The sequence below is a fragment of the Phoenix dactylifera genome, chromosome 14, assembly GCF_051530095.1.
Source record: "Phoenix dactylifera cultivar Ajwa chromosome 14, Ajwa_hap1_PhDact_Kaust_v1.1, whole genome shotgun sequence".
Taxonomy (NCBI): Eukaryota; Viridiplantae; Streptophyta; class Magnoliopsida; order Arecales; family Arecaceae; genus Phoenix; species Phoenix dactylifera.
The window spans coordinates 24,707,645-24,730,195 of record NC_143203.1 but is presented as its reverse complement, the minus strand read 5'-3'; the positions used below and the strand labels follow the sequence as shown (position 1 = coordinate 24,730,195).

Sequence of the window (22,551 nt, the reverse complement as noted above, 5' to 3'; positions counted from 1 at the left end):
GACTTTTAATGGCATTGGCCCCTGACAGGAAGTTAATTACATTCAGGTGCCTAAGTTCAATATTCTTGCAGGACTGCACAGCAGTTGCAGGATCTGCAAAACAAGTTGGAAGAAACTCTTCTATAAGGCCATTTGGGGAACTTCAATTATATAAAGATAACTAAACTCTGGATTGCATCAAGACAGCATTGATTTGTCGGATATACGTAAGAAAATATTATTTGCAGATTTTTTGAAGTGAACCCTGGATTGTAGATTGACCCATAGTGACAAACCATGTCATGCCAAATTGCAGAAAAATTCAAAACTAATTTCTATATTAAAAATCAGTATTTATAGCATTTTTGTGACTCCTCTTTATATCTGTCATCAACGGTAATAGATCTTTCATCACAGCAAGTCTGGAAATAATTAGCACGATCCCACATTCTCTGGGCATATTGGAGATTTACCTTGCATTCATGGTTTTACCATTATATTAGGTCAAGCCATCACGTTCTTGGTGCTAATTTGTTTAAATTTCCTTGCTCTTTTCAAAAAAACTATATATCCATAACTAAATTAGGGGTCCAACTATGCATGCTAGAAAGAGGTTTTGATATCACAAAAAACTAACAATTAATAGAGGTTGGGCTAAAAGAGTGCCAAGAAAAGAAGTGAAAAAAAACAATGATAAGTTATGTATCATTCCACCAATTTCCTATCTTCATTATATGAAAAAATTGAAAGATAAATTAATTAAGCCTCCAAGGTTGCTTGAGTAATGCTAGAAGGCTCTCATTATGTGGGTGCAAAAAATTATCTTGCCATGTGGTAGCAAGAACTCTTGTAAATTATAGGATTTATTGTCAAATACAAGATATTCGTTGATCATGGAGTTGCTAAAATAACAGTCATAGGCCCAATAAACTTTTTGTGTACGCATAATAGATGCCCTGAAGTATTTTCCAAATTTTTCATTTCTCATCTAGTCAAAGTTAACCTCCAAGAAAATAGCTCGCTCCCTTAATGATAGAGTGAAGCAACTTCTATTGTTAGGTCACGACAAAATCAACCTTTCATTAAGAAAAGTTATTAAAATTTAAGCGACATTTTAAATTTAATAAGACTATAGTGACACTTAAACAAATGTAGGATGAGATCATCACTGTATCGATATATTAATTTAGCAGTGTGACATGAAAAAAATCATCAATGAAAATTTCGTATGAAATTTTATAGAGCCTAAGAATATCACGTGGCAAAATGCCCTTCCAATTAGCTCTCTTTAAAGTAATTTATTGCCCGAGCATTGAAGGATCCATTGCTTATATTTATTAATGTTTGCACAATGCCAATATCAATAAAGAAAAGTAAAATATCAAAAATGATGCTTATGACACCTTAGCATGGACATAGAGCGAAAATACTTGTAAGCAATATTCAACAATTGCTATCTTGATGTAAACAAAGAAGTCATGCAAGTTGAAAAGCCTAACATGAGTTTCAAAGCCACCCACCAGAAAATTAAAAACCAACCAAGCAAATAAAATAAATTAAAGTAGTTATAAGCTTCAAATATTTTATGAAGACCAAATTTTCATATTTGAATATAGTGACTCAAAATCTTTTCCAGTATCATTATAGGAGTTTTAAAAAAATAAAAAATTACTCATAGGTCCCACTATATTTCAAATATAATACAAAGATCCAAATCTAACATCTATATGTTGACTCAAGAATCATTCTAGGGGGGACCATATGAAATATAGCAAATGAAAATCTCAATTCTGCAGTTATGTACCATAACTTAGAAACTATTATGGACCATGATATAAATCATGAAAAATAAGAATTCTCATAGGTTCTACTACATTCAAATTTTTTACATGGGCCCCAATCTCATATTTCCTTATATTGACCAAGGAACCTTTTTGCATATTATGAAATATAAGAAATAAAAAATAGAGTAAATTATAAATATTGTTTTTGCATATTTCGGTGTTGTCTTGTGAAACACGGTAAATAAAACTCTCATAAATCCCACTATATTACAAATATTATATGAAAGTCCAATTTTATATTTCAATATAGTGATTGATAAACTATTTTGGGGTCATTATATGAAATGTGAAATAAAAATTTACTCATTAGTTCTAATGTATTTCGAAAATTAAGCAAAGGCCAAAATCTCATATACCATATAGTGGGCCTGGAAACGTTCTAAGAACACTATTGAAAATAAGCATAGCAGAAATTACAATAAGGCCCAAACTTCGTGTATATTTGTAGTGCCGGTCGCTACAAAATGCGGAAAACGAAAATTTATTCATTGATCCCACTGTACTTCAAAAAATTATACCAAGGTGCAAATCCCAAGTCATTATATGCGGCTTTTAACCGTCTTCCCTCTTTCTCGCCCCTTGCCTCTCGCAAAAGGCAACGGACCCAGGCGACGAATCAAACGCCATTTTTTTGGGCCTCTTTATCCTGCGACTCTTTCCGTGGTTGTGAGGATCCGATCCTCCCTCCCTCCTTGATATCTGCCCCCCTTCCCTTCCCCTTCTCTCTGGAACGCAACTAAGAACCCACCACCGGAAAGAAACCCTAGTTTTTTTTTGGTGCCCTTTTGGAGCTCGAAGAGGCAAAGACGAGGAGGAGGAGGTGGGGACGATGAACGACGCCGATGTGTCGAAGCAGATCCAGCAAATGGTCCGGTTCATCCGGCAGGAAGCCGAGGAGAAAGCTAATGAGATCTCCGTCTCCGCCGAAGAGGTTTTATCTCCCAGAAATCTCAGACGCTATCGTTTTTCTTTATAAAGCTGTCTCCTTTCTCTTTCTTTTCTTCTTTTGTTTCGATGTAATCATTCGATTTAGATGTTGTTTTTAGCGATCAGTTATGCGTTTTGCCGTCAGAAATATCGCATCTTTCGTGCCCTTTCTACGTTCTGGTGTCTTATAATCGTTTTATATCGCTCACTCTTTTGTCTCTTTGGTACTATAAAGCTGAAAACAATGCTCAGTTTCTTGGTTGTTCACCAATTATGAGATAATGGACCCCCTTTTTTTTAAATCAAGAGTGATTTTCCCCTTGTTCTCTGATTTTTTTCCAAATTTCTTTGGAAAATTTATTAATTATCATTTTGTCTACTTTTCCTGCTCCACTGATATTACCCTGTTCATTAACCTGGATGCGAAATTTTATGTTGGCGTTGGTATCACGTAAGTCTTATTCAAGAATGCGTGCCTTTTTGTGTGTGTGTGTGTGTGTGTGAGAGAGAGAGAGAGAGAGAGAGAGAGAGAGAGATAATTGCCTTCAAGGACCCATTAATTGATAATTTATCCTGTCACTAGTAGCTAAGGGTTAGTTAAAGAGAGATCTTTTTTGTTGATATGTTACACTGAAGTAATAAATCTGCTATTCTGTTGGTCCTTAATGTTCATTAGTATACCCAGCTAGTTGAAAAATCCTTGTTATGGGAGTTGTAGCCACTATTCATTGTTATATATGATGTTCATCTTTGAAATGGAATGATATTGAATTGTAATCCTTAGATTAAATGGTTAAAACGGTTGTTTCATTTTTTGTGGTTAAAATGGTTAAAGTGCTGTAGGTGGCAGACAGGTGGTCAGCGGATCACCTAGTGCCTGTATGCTAGGCAGGTGCCCGAGAAAACAAAAGTGATAGATAGAAGGAGAAATTTAAAAGGGTCATAATATATAAAATGAAGTATAACATATTAAATAAGGTGTAACAAGTCAACTGGAAGTACCATCTTGGCATTATTCAATAAAAATTCATAACTTTGTTCTCATCCTCCATACTCAAGTATGATGCAAAACGTTAAGGTGGGCGCCTATGTGGCTATGTGGCTGTATTTATGAAATTACTTACTCAAGATAACAAGATGTCACTATGAGAGATATCATGCTTCCTGGCACTTGGATTGCATCTATCCATTTGGAGGAAAAAAGAAAGAAACTGGGGTATACATTCATTTGAAGAATCTTTAATAAAAAACTTGTCACAAGTGGATTCATTGGATTAGTTCGTTAACAGCCTTAAGTCAGAATCCTATTTTCTTTTGACTCTGCACCATTGATTTCACTATAATTATCGACCAATAAATAGGAGAGATAATTCTCATGGATATAGCAAGTCTTGCTTCTGCTGCTTTAATGATAGTCTTACATTTTTTCCTCTCACTCGTAGTATGGGAAAGAAGTGTGATCTAGGTGTACTACTAATTGAATATTTGATGAAGTGATCAAATTGTGTCATTCATTTAATTGATCATTTTGTAAAATAAAAAAAAAAAGAATTCTTGTTTTCATTTTCTTTTGTATAGCCACTCGTACCATTCTTCCTACACTGAAGAATCATACACAAGTTTAAAAGGACAGATATAAGTATTAATAACTTTATTTACTTTTAACAAAGTTCAATGAATGATACTTTTATATACTTTTATAGGATTCACGATAATCTTTGGCTGATTGTGGAAGATTTCCCCCTCCACTACATGCAGGAATTCAACATAGAAAAGCTGCAGCTAGTCGAAGCAGAGAAAAGAAAGATCCGACAAGAATATGAACGCAAGGAAAAACAGGTGGAAATTCGCAGGAAAATGTATGTAGTCCTTTTATTCTGAATCACTCTCAAATAATTAACCATGATTCGTAGCTAACTTTGGCCTAGATAATTGCAATAACCCCAATCTAAAACTAAACAAAATTTCAAGGCAGGAAGGGACAAAGTGCTCCTTCGGCCATGACATAATGGGCCTTTTGACAGCAACATATGGTAAAATGCTGATTGATTCTTTACATTAAGTTCATTGGAATACTGACACACTTATTCTTTCTACACAATGCCTATACAACACTTAAAGACTTGTACAACCCCTGTTGGTCTTCTTGTACGAAACCCCCACAAGCATTGCACAACTTGAATTTTATCTCCCAGTAGTATAAACCAAGACTGGTCCAGTCTATAAACAACATCATCCAAGCCTCACAGTAAGTATATAAGTGTTGCAGGCAGACTTTTGTAAAATACCACTTTCAACTTTTGTTAAGGTTTATACAAAGGCCTATGGCTAGACCCATGTAGAACCTTATAAAAGCACATGAAAGGGTCATCCACTTGTTTACAAGCTCTTCTTACAAATACTGGAAGGGAGATTTGGACTTTTACTAGGACACTTGTCAAACATAAGTACTGCCATGCTATACAATACTTATTCTCCAACGATCCCAGAAGTCCTAACACACCCTTCTTGTGAACTCTAAAGTACAAGTTTTATCTTTTAGCCATCTTAAACAGCCAGTGGTACGGCCTTCACTTATTTCTTGTATGAGCTGCATAGAATTGCCGGTAATCATTTGTGGAACCCCCTTTCCTTCTGCCAAAGTATTCATACATGGCCTGCAGTGATATCTTTGTACTGTAGTACAACACATGAGGTTATAACCTTGCAAGTACCAATGTTCTTCCATCATTTTAGGAATAGATATATGCACAGAGGGCACCTTTACTTTGTGTAAGGCCTCTAACTAGACCCTTCTGCACAATCTCCCCAACGATTATACATGGCTTATTGAGAAACCTGCTTGTCTTAGAGGAAGTTTTACAAATGCATGCTTTTTACAACCAAATAAATCTTTCTACAGTGGCCTTGTACAAGACATGTACTCTTCTTTCTCTTTCAAATTTTAAGAACTTTAATCATTGATGTGATGAGTTTGTGCCTGTATCTTGTGCAAGCTAGACCTTTAAAGTTTGCACGATATCCCTTACATTCTATGCGGGCATCTGGATCTCATAATAGGGTTTCCATAAGTCCCGATATATCTTTGTTGTTGTTTGTGTAGGATGGGATATAGAGTGCCTCCTGTGATTTATATGAGAATGTGAATTAATGTAGGTTGTGGAGGGCTTGTGAGATTGTACAGGACTTTGTGTAATTTATGCAGATGTTGAGTCCCAATGTACATTGTGATATTGATGTTCTTCACTCTTTTTGTTATACAATAACAGGGCATTTGGACTGGCATTGTTCAAGCTTATCTCGACTTCTATAAACTAAATTGATTAAGAGATAAATAGTGAAGAATATTGGCTTTTTGAACAAAACAAACTTGATTATTTTGGGTCATCTCCTTAGTATCCATGATGGTTGGCTGAGATATGAGGCCACCAGCAAAAAAATATTTTGGTATTAACTGTTGAAATAATTATGATGCTACATCAGGGTTATTAATTTTTGAGCAACAAGTTGTCTTTTTTTTTTTTCCCTAAACCAGCAACAAGTTGTCTTTGAAAACCCCATTCGAGTGCTAGTTAGGGTAAATTGATATGGTTTGTTCGTACAAAAATTTCAAAGGACTTAAAAATACCTTTTATTTGATAATCGGAGTCATAACCAGAGCTAATTTCATGTTAGGATTCTGGTTTGGCTACACAACTGCTCTTGTTTTTGTTAGATTATGGGTATTAAATCCTGTGTTCCAATATTTTCTTTCAGTCTTCTAAGAAATTATGCATGCCCTATAAAGTGAACCCCACATCTTTCAAGAAACATGAATGTGATAATTCATCAGTTGGCATTTCAAATTGCCTACATTGGTTAGATTATGATCCTTCGTCCTGTGAATACTGTTTTTGCACTGATGCAATCTGACCATGGGTGCTTTATTAGGATTTACCAAAGAACAACGGTATGCAGTCTCATGTTTTTTTCCTTTCTTTGTTTTTCTCTTTTATGTTAAAATTTCAGGAAGCTTATGTCACCTGCCTACAATGTTTAAAACATTGCTCTAGTCAAAATGAAAAATGTGATTCTATTAAAAAAATGCAGTGAGGAATTCAATCATATGGCAAACTAACATACCTCTTACAAGCCTCACCTGTTTAGGGATTTCATTTGCTAGACAGGGGTTTGCATTTGTTTCAACTTCAATGTTAATAACCCAAAAGAAAACAGAAGTAGAAAATAAAAAAAGAGTAAAATGAATCAAGAAAATAAGTTACACCTCAGCTAGAAACCTTCTATTTTTTGGGACCTTTCAGAATATGGTTTCAGTGCTTTTGCATTGTTTGCAATTAAAAAATATTTTTTTAAAAGTCAACAATCATATTTCATGTCATCAGAGTGCAATAGGTCATTGGATTGTTTGATGACAATCTGAATCTTGACATGTAACTTCAAGGATAGCCAAACCTATGAAAGATCTGGCTTTCCCTTTAAATTTATTTCAAACCCAAATATCACAATGCTTCCAAATCTTTTAAACTTACACAGTCCAAGTTAAATATTCAGAAAACATTTACCATTCAAGGAAATGATGAAGTGACAAAAGAGCAGCAAAAAGTTGCCTGTACAATATGTTAAACCCCATACCCATAGTACAATTAAGGTTGGAACATCCACAAACCAAACTTGGCTTTGGATCAGTCCCAAACACAAATTTGATGTCTTTATTTTGGTTTTGGAATTCTGAAACTCTTGTATATAATTATGATAACAGTTAGGATAGATATGCTAGTAAATTTTTCCTGGTACATTTCTGTTATTTTAGGTTTGTATAGTTCTATGGTCACATGTTGTTTTAGTTTCCATAATTTGTTTTGGCCGATTTTCACCTATCATCTAAGTATCTTTGCAGTGAGTATTCAATGCAGCTCAATGCATCACGTATCAAGGTTTTGCAAGCCCAAGATGATCTTGTAAATTCAATGAAAGAGGCTGCTAGCAAGGAGCTTTTGCGTGTTTCTAATGACTCAAAGGCCTATAAAATGCTTTTGAAAGGACTGATAGTCCAGGTACTAAAAAAATGTTGCTTAATCCTGAGTTAGCTGTTTTCTTTTTTTGTTGAGCTACATTGTACCGTCACTGCTTGTTTTCCCTAAATTTTTTATGTGAATACGAGGGAAACTATCATCATATAAGGTCATAAAATTCAGGTGAACTCAACTTGTTAGTAGTTGTTTCCATAAATTTATATGTAAAATGCCAGGAACACACCATCTATAAATTCATTTATGAAATTTAGACCAAGTATCATTTGTGGTTATCTACTTTTTGTTTGTTTCTTTGTTTCATCCGCCGTTGCCTTCTTCTTTTCTTTTCTTCTTTCTTTATTGGGTTCTATTTTTAACAGAAGAATGATAGTGATTGGATATGTGTATTGTGATTTCCAGAGCTTACTACGTCTGAAAGAGCCATCAGTTTTACTACGCTGCAGGAAGGTTGACCGTAAAGTGGTAGAATCTATCTTGAATGAGGCTAAACAAGAGTATGCAGATAAAGCAGCAGTTCATCCACCAAAAATTACTGTTGATAATGTGTATCTTCCACCACCTCCAACCAACAATGAGACCCATGGAATGTTTTGGTAATTTCTCAGCTAGTAAAAATGCTTCAGATTTAATATAGAATTTGAATGTACTGGGCATATGCCAGCTTCTACGCTTGAATTCATTAGATTTAAAATCAGAGCAAGCCATTAACTCTTCTGTGAGCAACATAATTTTTAGACACTGCTTCTGCAATGCTATATACTTGTTTAAACAGGATATATGCCATGTTTTATAGTGCCTTGGCTTACAATTCTCTCAGACACTGTGAATGAGGTGGTTTGTATGCGAGTCCTTTGAGCAAAATTTGACACTTGCAAGTGAACATGTTCAATGCTATGTGCTTCTGCCACATCATGTAGGATTGCAGAATGTGATCTTTCACAGATATAATAAATCTTAGCCTAAAAACAATGTGCATCAGTGAAACTACTTAAATCTGTCGACGTTCCTGTTATGTGGATTTTTGTTTCTTGTATATTGCTGTTGCATCTCTAGAAGTACTCAACTTGCACTGATAATTTATTTATTACCTATCTGCTTGTCTTTGCTAATTATATTTTGGGTCCTGTCAGTGTTAACCCATAACATTTGACCACGTAGTATTGGTTTCAGACCAGATGATCTGGAATCTTAAATTATATGGTATTCCAACATCTTCACCCGCACCACCCCTTTTTCTCTCTTCAAATGCCTCTGCTCTTTTCTTATTGACATGAAAATTATTATGCACCTCGAAGGCTGTCTTTTATTGTGTTGTGTGCAGTATAAGGACACATAGTCATTAAGAGGAAGGAGTGCCATACATGATTGGTGGTAAGGTTCGCCGTCTTGGTATCGAACTTCGTACCTTTGTCACACTAGCACAATGTCGGTACTATACACTACAGAGTTTTTTTTGGCATACCGGATATCGGTACGACACCTGTACCGGGTACCGATACCGAACTGGTATGGTACGTTATGCCCCGTATCGCCGGTTCGGGCTAGCACGGCGTACCATGGTTGGTGGTATTGATGGGGGAATAGGTGTCAATCTTTATAAGGGATTTTAGGGATGGAGAGTTTTCAACAATTGGAAACGTGGAGTAAGCACGTACTCATAATGAAATATGTGTATCTTTTGTTTAATAAATGCCTAGGAGTTGTACATTAACATTTCCCTTTTTAGCCTTTTTGTTTTTTATTTTGATGTTCATTTTTGCCGTGCAGTAAATGTTGGTTTACCCTGTGGTATATAAAAAGAAAACATGGCAAATATGAAGTGTTGTTGCAAGGCATTATGATTCATAACATTTGAAAAAGAAGATTATACCAATCCTGAAACCCTTGACCAAAATGTCAGGTGTAAAGATCCTAGCCAATCCTAGCCACCCAGGAAGGGGTGGTTGGCAATTCTGTAGCATTGTCTATCAGAATTCCAAGTACAAAAGAATAGAATTTCTGCTATAGGATAGAATAATGGTAAAGCATGCTATTATGTAAAAGCTCTAATATTAGAGTATACTTCCTTTGAGTGATCCTCTGAAAGTCTATGTGATCTTACAGTCTCAACCTGCATAATGAGTTCTCATTCCTGACTTGCTTATGACTTGGTAAATCTTTCTTAAACAACATTGGTATTGGTCGATGGTCTGTTCTAATCTTTCCTGCAGCATCTGTTTTCTTAACTATAGGGGTTTCTATGCTTGTCATGCTCTAGTTCTTTTTTTCCTAAGTGCTTGACTTTGTCCAGTGAAAGTATCGCCCAGCTAAGGCTGCAAATGGGTCGGGTCGACCCACGATCCGACCCGCGTAGACCCGACCCGACCCGAATTTTAGGACCCGCGGGTCCGGGTCGGGTCCTAAAATTGGACCCGAACCATTTTCTGGGTCGGGTCTGGGTTTACCGAACCGACCCAACGCGACCCGAAGAGAATGAGCAAAACAGAAGGAAACCCAAACGCCGAGCTCTCAAGCTTTTGGTTTAACTCGGGACAGGTATAGCAGCAAGAAAGCCAGAGAAGCATGCCCAAGATGGTTTCTTTAATGAATGGGAGCTATCTCAGATATGTTCTTGTGCCAGAAGAAGAAGAAGACAGGAGGTCCACACAGCTGTGCTCTGCTTCAGAATCTCTTGGGCCCAGAAGAGAGAGAGAGAGAGAGAGAGAGAGAGAGAGAGAGAGAGGACTGCTGGTTTGAGTTGGAAAGAAGGTGGCTTGTCTAAGGACCCGAAATGATGCTAAGTAGGTGGCTTTAATGGCACTGAGTTGGTGGTAATGGAAACAGAAAAAGAGAAACAAAATCAGGATAAAGGCTGCACAAAGCCACCTAAAATCCAGCAAAAGCTCAGAGAAATGAGTTTGCTTTGTGATAACAAGCAAGAGAGTCTCTTCTTTTTTTTGTGTGTGTGGGTGGTGGTACTATTGGTGGTTTTTAAGTGAATTTATGGCAGGTTTTCAAGGCAGACAGGAAGGAGATATGAGTTTCTTAGGGGCTTGTTAGCTTGCTCCCATGGCCTTATTATTCTCTAAGGGATGGGAAATGCCAGCCAATGAGGAGGAAAAGCCCTAAGTGGAGTAGGGTTCAAGTGTGGATGGATAGGTAGCTGGTTTTTTTTTTTTCCTTCTGTTTTTTGGTTTTTGTTTCTTTTAACTTTTGAAGGGAGAAAGTGAGGGAACACTGAACTAAATATGGGTCATGTGCCAGTTTTCTGCAATGGAATTGGATTTTGGAAGGAGGTCTGGGATTTTTTTTGTCCTCCTGAGAGGGGAGCAGGGAGACACCAAGTTCCATCCAATCAGTCATATAGATAAAAAATAGTGTGATATGAAATTTGGCTTGTCGGCCTGACTTAGTAAGTCATGGGTCATCTGTTCTGACTGGAGGTCAATTACAAGTCTTTCAAGTCATGGGTCACCCGGCACCTCATAATTATGATATGACCAAATTAGATTTGCCCAAATTCTTTCCCAAAAGCACAAGGAAAGTGGTAGACCCGACTCGGACCCGATCTTCAACCGGGTCGGGTCTGGGTCCAAAATTAGGACCCAAACAAAAAACCGGATTGGGTCGGGGTCACTCAGGACCTGACCCAACCCGACCCATATGCACCCCTACGCCCAGCTAATGAACTTTCTTTTGGCGTTACACATCATTATAGAATTTTAGTTTAGCACAAATTGAATATAGACAATTTTGAAATAATTTTTCACAGAACATTATGGTTGGCCTTCAGGGAAAAGCTGGTGTAACTACCAGTTCATTTTGTCTATACCGTGAAAATCTACAAATGGTTGTGTACACTCGGCAAGTGGAAGCCTTCTTCTTACTTGTAGATTGTCATGTTTTAGCTCGACATTAGTTGGTGCATGAAAACATGGATAAGACACTTATATCTAGATGTAAATTTCTTGACTAATTTGACATTTCAGGCATGGAATAAGCGGTGTCACCTTTTTAAGGTATTCGGATTTCACATACCAGCCCCAATTCAGTTTGTTGATGAAGAACCGTGATCCTTTGTACTTCATTCTTTGCAGAGTTTGATGAATAAGATATACTAAGTTTGCAGTTGCTATATGTGCTAAAATCTTGCAATTTACTTTTTAAACTTTTGCATCTAAAGATTGATATTAAGAAGATTCATGATTACTATGAAGATTTCATTTAAGATTGATTTCTGTTCATTTAAAGTCAAATAAAGATCGATTTAGTTAAATAATTATAAATGATCCAGAACTCTTGGAGTTAGCGAAATCCAAAGGATATTGTCGGATACCAAGGTTTGAAATCTTACGTATCGATCCTATATGTTCATGTGTGCACAGTTCATCAAATTTGACAATACTCCTGTGGCAATACGGGTTAATAAGGTGAGCAATACAGGGTCTAGACAATATAATTTGGTTGATATTTCAAACCTTGTATGATAATAAAACAACTAATTTAAGATTTCATATTAGTCTATTTGCTCAGCAATGTCAATTGCTTAATGCAATAAACTTTGTTATAGCTAGTTGAAATTCATGCATGCTTTTAGATTACAACTTAGCTGACACAATATTCTTCTATAATGTTTAAAGGAATCTCTCTCTCTCTCTCTCTCTCTCTCTGTTGAGACAAACTTGTATTAAGACTTTCTGTATTGTAAATATTTCAACGCTCTCTAGTCCTCTAATATATTTGCATTATGAGTAAATGCCATTTCTTTCTTCCCTTCCCCTGTCTGTAACATTAAACTAGCAAGAGCACTAATCTAGTTAAAAATTGGCAGTTGATTATTTATTTCAGTATGAGCTCTTTCATAGAATGATGGATCTAAAACAATGATCCCCTTTGTTTTGGTTGGTATAACAGCTCTGGAGGTGTTGTGCTGGCTTCACAAGATGGGAAGATTGTCATTGAGAACACATTGGATGCAAGACTGGATGTTGCTTTCCGACAGAAATTACCTGAGGTAATCTTGCAGGCCTAAAGTTCTTAAGTTTCTTTGGTTACATATATTTCAAAATGAATGCTGTGTGATGTATGTGCTGAAGATGTGAGTGTAGCAACATTTTGTAGGAGTCATTGAAAGATCAACTTTGCTGTCTACATGTATTGCACTCAACCAAGGTCGGTTGAATCAGACCGAACTGTCCGCTTCGGCCCGTATTGAGCCGACCCAATCAGGGACCAGGTCGGCTCACCAATTAAAATCGGGACCGGCCCTGAACCGGTCGGTTCTGTTTGAACTCGGTACGAACCGGACTTGGTTCTGTTGGAACTCGGTGCGAACCGGACTTGGTTCTGTTGGAACTCGGTGCGAACCGCGCACCTAGTCGGCTCGGTTCGGAACCAGGCCCTCTCTCCCCTTTCCTTCTTTTGTTAAAAGAAGATGTTGGGAAGGCCCGAGGCCTTCCCAACATTTCTTCTTTGTAACATTTAGAGGTCTTCCAGCTCTCCTTTTCTCCCAATTTGCAAAATCAAACCGATTCAGTATGATTGATGGAAGATCCAAGCCTAAATAAGGCGCGTTTCCTCTCTCCTATCTTATTTTATCTATTTTTTTATTGGGCTCCAAAAAAATAGCTTGAAATTTGCAAAATAAGGAGTGACCACTATCTATGAGACACAATCGCAGGGTAGTTTTCGATTCATCGGCGAGTCTCAGTTTACGTATGTTACACAGAATAGGAACCACGGTGCGCATCTGGTAGATCCCGCGAGGATACGATTGTATATAGGAGACAGGCTTCTCGAGGTCATTTAAAAGGACACAATGCAGTTGCAGATAACCTCACACGTGGAGTAGGATTCGTAGATGTATCTGGTTTCGAGTCACATGTTGAATCCTATTATTCGTAGCCACATGCATTCTATGACCTATGTGAATACAGGTATGAATATGATGCATCTGAGGCATCTTCCGGTGGCTACTGTTCTATGCAATTCGGAGCATCTTACAGGTCAGATTTTGCTGTCGGCTTATTTGGATGAGCTCCTTCACGATTGTTTTATCAGCTAGAGGACACCTCTCAGAGCTAAAGCTTCAGCGAGAGATCTGAGAGTGCTTATAACCTAGAGCGTATTTTTTATAGGGTGGACATATAAGACTACAATGTCGCTTGGTTAGAGGGGTGAGCTGATCTACCTCCGATTATGCTAGTGATCTGAATATCTACAAGAGGTATCACCACTCGACGAGATTTTAGATATCGGTATGTATATTATACTTTAAATATATGTAATTGATTGTATTATTTTATATTTTTCACCTCACTAGTTGATTTTATGATATTTCATGTTGCTTCTTGTAGCGTGCAATATCTCATTAATCATTTTATGTTTTGTATCACTGTAAGACAACACGATGCATCATTTAGGTTAAACCAGGATTATAGAAACATAAAAAAAAAACATCAAACAAATATCAAAAAACATTAAATTAGACTTAAAATCATTGAAAGAGTTAAAAAAAGATTGATTATCAATTAATTGAACTTGAAAACTAAAAAAAATAGGCATGTCGGTAGCGTACCAGTTGGCGGATGGGTCGGTACAGTACCAGTATGCCCAAACATACTGTGTCGGTACGGTACCGAACTGGTATGTACCAACCCGTCTGCCGACTGGTACGGATCCCGGTACCAGTTCAGCGGACCTTGCACTCAAGTAACACTGAAAGACTAATAAACCTTATATGTGACAGTTATTATTTGTGTATTGCTCATATGCTTGCAGGTGTCAGTCTTTAGGATGCAACATTTGTCATTAAGTCATTGTACGTTTGACTTAGCTATTCGCTATCTTGAGTCATTTAGGTTCAATGTAGAGTCTCCCTTTTTTGTTCCATGCCTTAAAGAATTTAAGTGACATTTTTATGAGATTAAGTTTGCATGAAAATTTTGAATCAATTTTTTATGAGAAGTAAACCTAAATGTTAGCAAGTGGGCTTATGAGCATCAGATAACTGTGACATAAATAAGAGATGGGAGGTTGGCATAGGATTTGTAAAGCTTGCTCTCATATGAACGGAAAAAAAACTTGGTAAGGCTTATGTGTTATAATTACTGAAAGACTTTTCAGCATTGTACTTGTGGATATCTCGATGCTGGATATTTTATTGAAGTATGCTTATTTTTCTGTTCATGGCTCCCCCCCCAACATATCAACGCCTTAATTCTGTTGTTCACTAACTAAACTAGCTAGTGCAATTTGAGCTGATTCCTTGTGCAGTCTGTTGTAATAAGGCTATTAATCTGGATCACTTTTACTAACCAAGATTGCTTCTAATCAAAGAAAAATAGTAGTTTTCTTTTGGATTGCGATGAAGATGTTGATAGCTTTCTTCATTGGCAGACTGATGGTATTGCTCATGATTTTTATGGTGCAACAGATAAATGAGTGAACTCTGGTTAATTGGATTGAACTTGTGCTTTAAAAAGATATGACATAGAACAACCCTGCGACTCCTACAGAATTGATAAAACCATTTTAGAAATGCTTTCATGTTTCTTTGATGAACTTTATAGCTGATTGCATGTTGTTATCATCCCATGTTACTAAGAATATGATTCTATTTCCTTTCTTGCAGATCAGAAAGCGTCTCTTCGGAAAGATGGAAGCCTGATTTGTTCATATCTATATTTTCCTTTGCAATAAAAGATCAATCTGGTCCTTTCTTCCCTTTCTGTAATTTGGTCATATTGTCTCTTTCATAAACGTTGACTTGGTTCCAATTTGAGATTGACAGTTGGTCTTGTATTCAGTAGCGCCAAAGTCACTGCTCCGTAACATGCCAAACAAAATCTGTTTCATCCTATCACACAACCCTGGTATTATTCTTGTTGTAATTGCTTTGAATGGGCTTGCCCATACAATGGGATCCTAAGATAAGCCTTAATGGCACTTCTGCTTGCTCTATTGGGTCTGCCTTTTGTCAGCTTGAAGTCTTGAGTCACTGATAATTCTATTTAGCTACAAGTTAAATACGTTAGATTCGACGTTGGAGTTGTTTAAATAGTAGTGCTAAGATTTGGACCCAAATTATTGCTGGTAGAGTTGGACCTGGGAAGAAGAGTCTGGAAGATCTGTTGATCAAGATAAGTTTTCTGTGAATGTTCTATGCGCTAAGAAAAGTTTATGTTTTTGCATTATATTTATGTATGCAGAATGTTTAGAAGTGGTATTGAATATTTCATGATTCCGAGTCATCCAATATTGTCATGTTTTTTGTTGCCAGATTTTTTCCCCATCCAGAAGTTTTTACCCCATCCAATTCTATGCACATGTTCTCTGCATCATCTTTAAAACTCTCTACTTATATGGATACTAAATATTTAGATGTAGAAAGTGTGAATAACAGAATTCTTGAATGCTTGAGAGATGATTAAGCTCTCGATGGCGAAGAGGTGATTATATATGTAGGGTAAGAGCCTTTGCTGTTGGTAGCCAGAGTTGTTATATTTAAAAATTTAATTGTCGAAGCTCCATCATATGTAAATAAATCCGAAGTGTTCTCTTGAAGTAATTTGTCTTGTCAAGATGGATGGTTGATATGCTTTACCGTCCATATATTTTTGGTAGCGCTTTTGAGTGTTGAGGTGTGGCGGAAAAAAAAGGGTGTAATTTAAGGCTTCTAGTTATTACAAAGCTTTCCTTTTTATATATTAAGAAAAGGAGAAATCTAATCCTCACTCCTATCTCTTTGTATCCTCATCTCAAATCTCGAATACAAGTAGGCATATTGAACCAGATTGGAACAGGCTTTTTGGCTCTACAAGTATGGATCAAGTGTGACGAATCTAGCTGACAGGTTTTAAATTTTAGGAGTTGATTAGGCTCCAAAACCCGGGCTTTTATGTTTCGTCACTAATTTTCTTTGAGATATGAGATTTGATCTGATGTTACGTTTAATATATCAAACGTCATTTGTTAGTAATGTCTCCGGCTGCATTATTAAAATTTTTAAGAATTAAACCAGTTTTGACAGATATTTTCATATCTGGATCATTATATGAATGGAATTATGGCATCTGGATACCTCCTCTATTATCTAAATTCTAATAAGAATGGATAAAAACTCTTCAGCTTTGCATCATAACCGATTGATCTTGGATCTGCCCTGATATATACTGAGATGTCATCATCATACATACATTTTTTTTGCAGTTCCAAAATTAAAACTCCAGTAGAAATTCTATGAGACTGATTGCTTATGCCGCCTCCGGCGCTTCCCATCCGATGCCTGCGACTGTTTTCCCGTGGCCGGGGCGATCATCGCTATCCGGCCTATCCCCCGAGAGAGGGATGCAAGGAATGCTCTGCCGCGTTCCCCTGATCTACCATCCCTCATCCCTTGCTTCATGAACGCCTGTTCCTTCTCCAATTCACTGAGCCTCACTCGCATCCTGGAGATCTCTAGCTTGAGCTCTCTGTTCTCCCTCCTCAAGCAAGCGTAGTTGTCCCTCGGCGACACTGCCGAACTTGGAGCCCCACTGCTGCCGATCATCCTCTGAGAGAAAGACCTGTCGACCGAGTTACCTGAGAGGGCGGACTTGAGGTGTAGCTGCTCAAGGTAGAGGACACGGACGACCAACCCGACGGGGAGGCGGTCGTTTTGGGCGGCATGGTTGGAGGCTTCTTGGGAGAGCTTCTGGCAGTCGATGAGCTTGCACAGCTTCTTGCACTCAGACTCTGTCATGGATGGATGGGCCTGCATGAGTTTAAAGTTTAGTCAAGCTAATAATAGGTAACCATCACAGGTAAAGCCAAAGAAAAGGGACATGAGGTTCTCTACAAATTCATGATGTTTCATACTTTTATGTGTATATATTCTTTTTAAAAGAATAAGGTCATGTAAGTTTGCCAAAAAAAGGGAACAGTCATGACATTCATCACTGAAAAAACCAACTCAGGAAAGACCATAGCTGGATTTCAAGTTATTAACTTGGAGTGAGTTGGGGGAATGAAATATCAGCTTATTGCTTAAAAAGATTATGCAAAACAGTTTTCTGACAAAGAAATTTTTCTAAAATGTTGGAAGAACATCTGGATTTCATTGTAAAATTCATTGGAATTCATTACAGTAATGAAAATACTATTTTTGTTAATTTTACAGGAAAAAAATCAGTGTTTGGTATTATTTTGCAAACAGTAAATTTGTACTAGAGCCATTATAAATCAGTGTTTATATATGCATATGTATGCGCATGCAATTTTACTCTGTATGTATATATGCATTTATGTACTTGTGTGAAGGTGCAACATTTATGTATATAGTGTGTGTGTGTGTGTGTGTGTGTATTTATGTACTTGTGTATATGAGCAACATTTATGTATGTATGTGTGTGTGTGGGTTGCCTGCTTGTCAAATATGGTTTAATACAATAATAAATTAGAAGAAATCATGAAATCAAAGGTGAAATGAATGAGGCGACAGGTCAAGGGCTTGTTATACTAAGACTGTATTTACAGAAAAAATATTTAATTATATCTTTCAGATCACCAAAGACACAAAAAAAAAAGAAATGAAACTTTAAGTTCATGCTAATTACGATACTAGATTTGAATAGCTACCTTCAGGTATATATCAATTGCTCTGTAGAGTCCATCATCAATTATGCGAGCATAATCTGGCAATAGTTCAATGATAGCCATAAACTTTTGCAATTTGAGGTATGGATCTGGTGCAATTTCCGCAAGATACCCATCCATAAGCCTCCCCACTTTCAGAACCGAACTGTGACTTGGAGACTTAAGACCTTCAGATTCATATCCACACTGCAACAACTCTTCAGAATCTTCATCTTCAATCCTCTGCAGGAAAGTCACCAGTATGTGATGGACAGTGTCAACATCAAACACTGAATCATTCGTCTGCAATGAAGGAATGAGCAGGTCATCAAGTGAAGCCATTTCCAACTGGAAACCAATCCTCCTCTCAAGCTCAAGCCTACAGCCACGACCTGCATCCACCTCTATTGCCATCCTTAGCATCCCAAACAAAAAGGACAGAGGAACAGAGGTAATCTTCTCTGTTGCTAAGAGACCAACAAGTGTTTCTATGATCACTCTCTGCTTGCCTCCAACAAAAGTACTAGAATCCCAAGCTTGATATCTTTCAACACCCTTCAGAGAGGTTTGCGCATAGTGCACAATTGAAGTGGTAATGCTATCTGATCTCACCCCTGTCCTCCTCATGGCAGCTACAACTCGCTGATAAAGATCCAGTCGCAGCACTGAAAGATCTTCCACCCACCAGTCCTGGCCATCCATTTTCAATTTCCCAGATCCGGCATCGCATTCTAAGCAGGCTAAACCAGAAACCAGCTGTTCCTTGCTAGCATTTATGGCAATTGCATCCACACATCTGTCCAGTATACCGAGCTCGTCCACAGTGGGATGCAAACCCTCAGAAGCACATAAAACTTCGATAGACTTTTCAAGGCTTTGCACCACAATCTCATTCAAGTAGGTTTCTGTCCGGGCAATTAAGTTCTCCTCCTGGTAATCTTCTGTCATTTCTAGATACTCGGCAATGCATCGAAGATGGGCTACATTGCTGGTAGTGATTTCAAAGTTTGTTCCATAGCAGAATTTTGCAGCAAGTTCAAATGCTGGGGCTCCCCCAGGTACCTTGAAAAGCTCCAACATAGAAAGATCTGTATCCTTCGATTCCACTACCATCTTGCGAATTTTTCCACTCCGAGAAACCAGAGGGAACTTCGAAAGAGAAACACAAGGTCAAGACAGGGTCTTAAAGCTGCTTTATTCCATGTGAGTTGCATGGAATGAATGACATTTCACCAAGAAGAAACAATAAATTATATGGCATTGCATTAGACTTCTAAATACTAATTAGTCTCTCTTGCTTGCTTACAATTTATATATGTATACATACACTCACACATACATACATATACACAGAGAGAGAGAGAGTGAGAGAGGACATAGATCAGGGAAAGGCAAACACTGTGGGAAAAAGATGAAAATGTATATGAAAATGAAATAACAATTAAGCATTTAAGAGTGTATCACCTACAGAAAAAAAAGAAAGAAAAAACTTTGCAGAAGTTGGTCAGCCATAAATATGTATCTCTTAAAAAACTTCTGATAAGCCCTGTTCATATTTTAGTTGCATCACTAGAAAGGCTTATAACTTGCATTAATCAGTGTATACTTTACTGAAGAGCGAAGGTTAAGCATCTACAAGATCCTCGCAAATGTGGATAACTTTGGTATTCTGAAAATGAAGACAATAGAGCATTTTGAAAAGATACAAGCTAGCTGAATACCAACCACAACTGAACATACCAATACAGGAAGGTAACTTCAGTCAACTACAAACATCAATTTAGATTTATAATAGACAAAAGATATCAGATTCATTGCATAGTAATTTATGTGATCTGATCTAAAATGCCAATCAAAGGTAAGAATATGATAAACCCAAATGGGAGGGCAAGAATAAAAAGATAGATGGGAAATTAGAGTTACATAGAATACTCTTTGGTCTACTTTTATTTTTCAAGTTCAACTTGATGGTTTGTCTTTCACATATCTTCCTGAAAATTTCTCCTAGAGATGCTCATATGCATTCATATTGTATGCATTCTATTCAAAGCTGCTCACTGAGACTTAGAAATATTATCCTTTTTATGCATGTGGAGGTGGTATCAGCATCCAATGTCCCCTGTAGGCTTGCATCAAATCTTTTTTTTTCCTATTAATTATGTGAACCTTGATATTGATGCGTCCTTTATTTTTGACCATTGTCTTGCTGATTTACTCATAAATGTTCATCTATGAATCAAAAAGGAAAAAACTAAGCAATGTTACTAATGTACGGTTATGTTTATGGTTCCTTGGAAAGTCTTAGCTTTCAAATATACAGTCACAAACTCACATCTCTGAGAATGTGCACACTGACTCATGCTGCAAGCCCAAATTTTCAATCACTAAAATAGTGGTTCTTTCCCTTGTTATCTTTCGTTGCTTGCAGTACACTTTGCATCTCGTTGGCAATTACTTAATGATCATAAAACTAAACCATTTAATGCTCAAACTTTAGAACAATATCTGCACAAAGCTATAAGCACCGAAGTCCAGTGTCCATGGAAGAACAATGTGCAGACTTCAGTGAAATATGTCTGAAAGAAAGGATACTGCAAATTATATAAAGAGATGAAATAGAATGCTATTCAGGAACAATTTCAAAAGAATACCCAGCCATATATACCTTGTGCAACAAGAATGATTGGCCATCCACGGAAATTGTTACATCCCCAACAACATCAGAAAATATCCTGCACCCATTGGAATAAGTTTTACATTGGAAACAATCAATTACTACATTCTTTCTTTAAAATCTGAAAACAAGCCATGAATACTGTATCAGTCCCTGTTTTCTTTTCCAGCACACAGAGAATGACATAGGAGATTTTACTAGCAAGCCTCATAAGTAGTAGCAGAAAATCAAAAAAATAGGTAGTGAGTAAAATTTTCAAAAAATACATTTTTTTTTAAAAAAAAGGAAGACCTTGTGACGTTTCATACTTTTTTTTTAAAAAAAGGAGCTTGATAAAAAATGTCTCCAAAATGCAATATTATATACATCAAGAACCTCATTTTAAAGTTTTAATAATAATATAAAATAAATTAAGAACTCGCTTTTTTCTTAATTTCATAACGCGCTACTTGACGAAAATAAGGAAAACTCCAAAAGTATCCAAAACTTGCGTTTTTCCTGTCCGAAATCCACCAAAAAACACAGAAAAGCAGCACATTTAAAGGCATCCATGAGAACAACTCTACAGACAAAGAAATCCCAGAGAATCGATTCGATCCGAACTGTTAATATCTCGTTAATTCATCAAACAAATGCAAAACGAAATCAAAGAAGAAATGGGAGAAGGAACCGATCACCTCCTACTGATCGAGCTACAGAAGCGCGGAGACGTCGCGAGCTTCGTCGAGGCGAAAGGGAAAGCGCTCTCCGACGCCACCCCCATTCTCCTCTCTCTGTCTCTCTCTCTCTCTCTCTCTCTCTCACTCTCCCTCCTCCACTGCTACGACTCTACGAGAGCTAAAAAGAGAACCGGAGGTGTAATAAAAGCGGGGAACAGTGTAAGAAAAGCTCGATTTCATCGACACCCTCGGTTTTCAGTTTTATTTGCGTTGATGCCACTGGTGGAGTGGTGGGGACCACGTGGTGGATTGGAGCGGGAAAGAAGAAACAGCGGACGGTTAGATCATTCCGGTGTACTTTCTCGACGCTGGGGTCCATGGAATGGATGGTTGAGGTGACGTAATGACGGTGGGGTCCATCGTGATGGTGATTGATTTGGATGGCCGTTGATCGTCTTGTCGTGATGGGAAAAAGGACATCTGTGATGGGGACTTGCCGTGGACGCGAGCACGATCTGCTTGTTGGGTACAAAAAATAGCTGCAATGTGGTATATATCTAATCTCCATGAAACTTATTTTGAGTAACGTTTTTGGCATTATTCCCCCATTTCACTCATCACTCAATTAGATAGATATTTATGTTTCTACAGTCATTAAGCATAATTATGATAGATAAATTTATGCTTAACATCTTATGAACATAAAAAGGACAACCCTATAGGTACTGCTTGGGCAGAAAGAAATGGTAAAAGTTGAAAGTTTGGTCAAATCATGCAATAGTACTAGCATGATGTTTGCAAGAATATTTTTCATTCACTATGGGTGGCCACTGCTCCATAAC

General features: G+C 37.3%; 2 protein-coding genes across 9 annotated transcripts; one reads left to right on the top strand and one right to left on the bottom strand.

Annotated features, from left to right (window-relative positions):
• Nucleotides 1–2,291: 2,291 nt before the first annotated feature.
• LOC103705966 (V-type proton ATPase subunit E-like) lies at nt 2,292–15,724 on the top strand. Of its 8 annotated transcripts, XR_015973363.2 has the most exons (9): nt 2,385–2,754; nt 4,454–4,609; nt 7,648–7,804; nt 8,183–8,376; nt 12,677–12,776; nt 13,443–13,624; nt 13,699–13,767; nt 13,900–14,019; nt 15,396–15,724. XR_015973363.2 is itself a non-coding variant. In XM_008789888.6 (6 exons), the coding sequence occupies exons 1-6, from the start codon at nt 2,653–2,655 to the stop codon at nt 15,429–15,431; spliced, it is 690 nt and encodes a 229-aa protein (XP_008788110.1). In that variant the 5' UTR covers nt 2,292–2,652; the 3' UTR covers nt 15,432–15,724. The 8 variants fall into 8 exon arrangements, 3 of the variants coding, with proteins under 3 accessions (XP_008788110.1, XP_088567253.1, XP_008788109.1); XR_016398280.1 differs by having other exon boundaries at nt 2,292–2,754; nt 4,509–4,609; nt 13,699–14,019; XR_015973362.2 differs by having other exon boundaries at nt 13,699–14,019.
• A 1,168-nt stretch (nt 15,725–16,892) lies between these two features.
• Nucleotides 16,893–22,230, bottom strand: LOC103705965 (BTB/POZ domain-containing protein At3g08570-like). The gene is made up of 4 exons (XM_008789886.5): nt 21,728–22,230; nt 21,042–21,108; nt 18,380–19,525; nt 16,893–17,516 (listed from the first exon to the last, which is right to left on the bottom strand). The coding sequence occupies exons 1-4, from the start codon at nt 21,811–21,813 to the stop codon at nt 17,001–17,003; spliced, it is 1,815 nt and encodes a 604-aa protein (XP_008788108.4). The 5' UTR covers nt 21,814–22,230; the 3' UTR covers nt 16,893–17,000.
• Between the last annotated feature and the right edge of the window lie 321 nt (nt 22,231–22,551).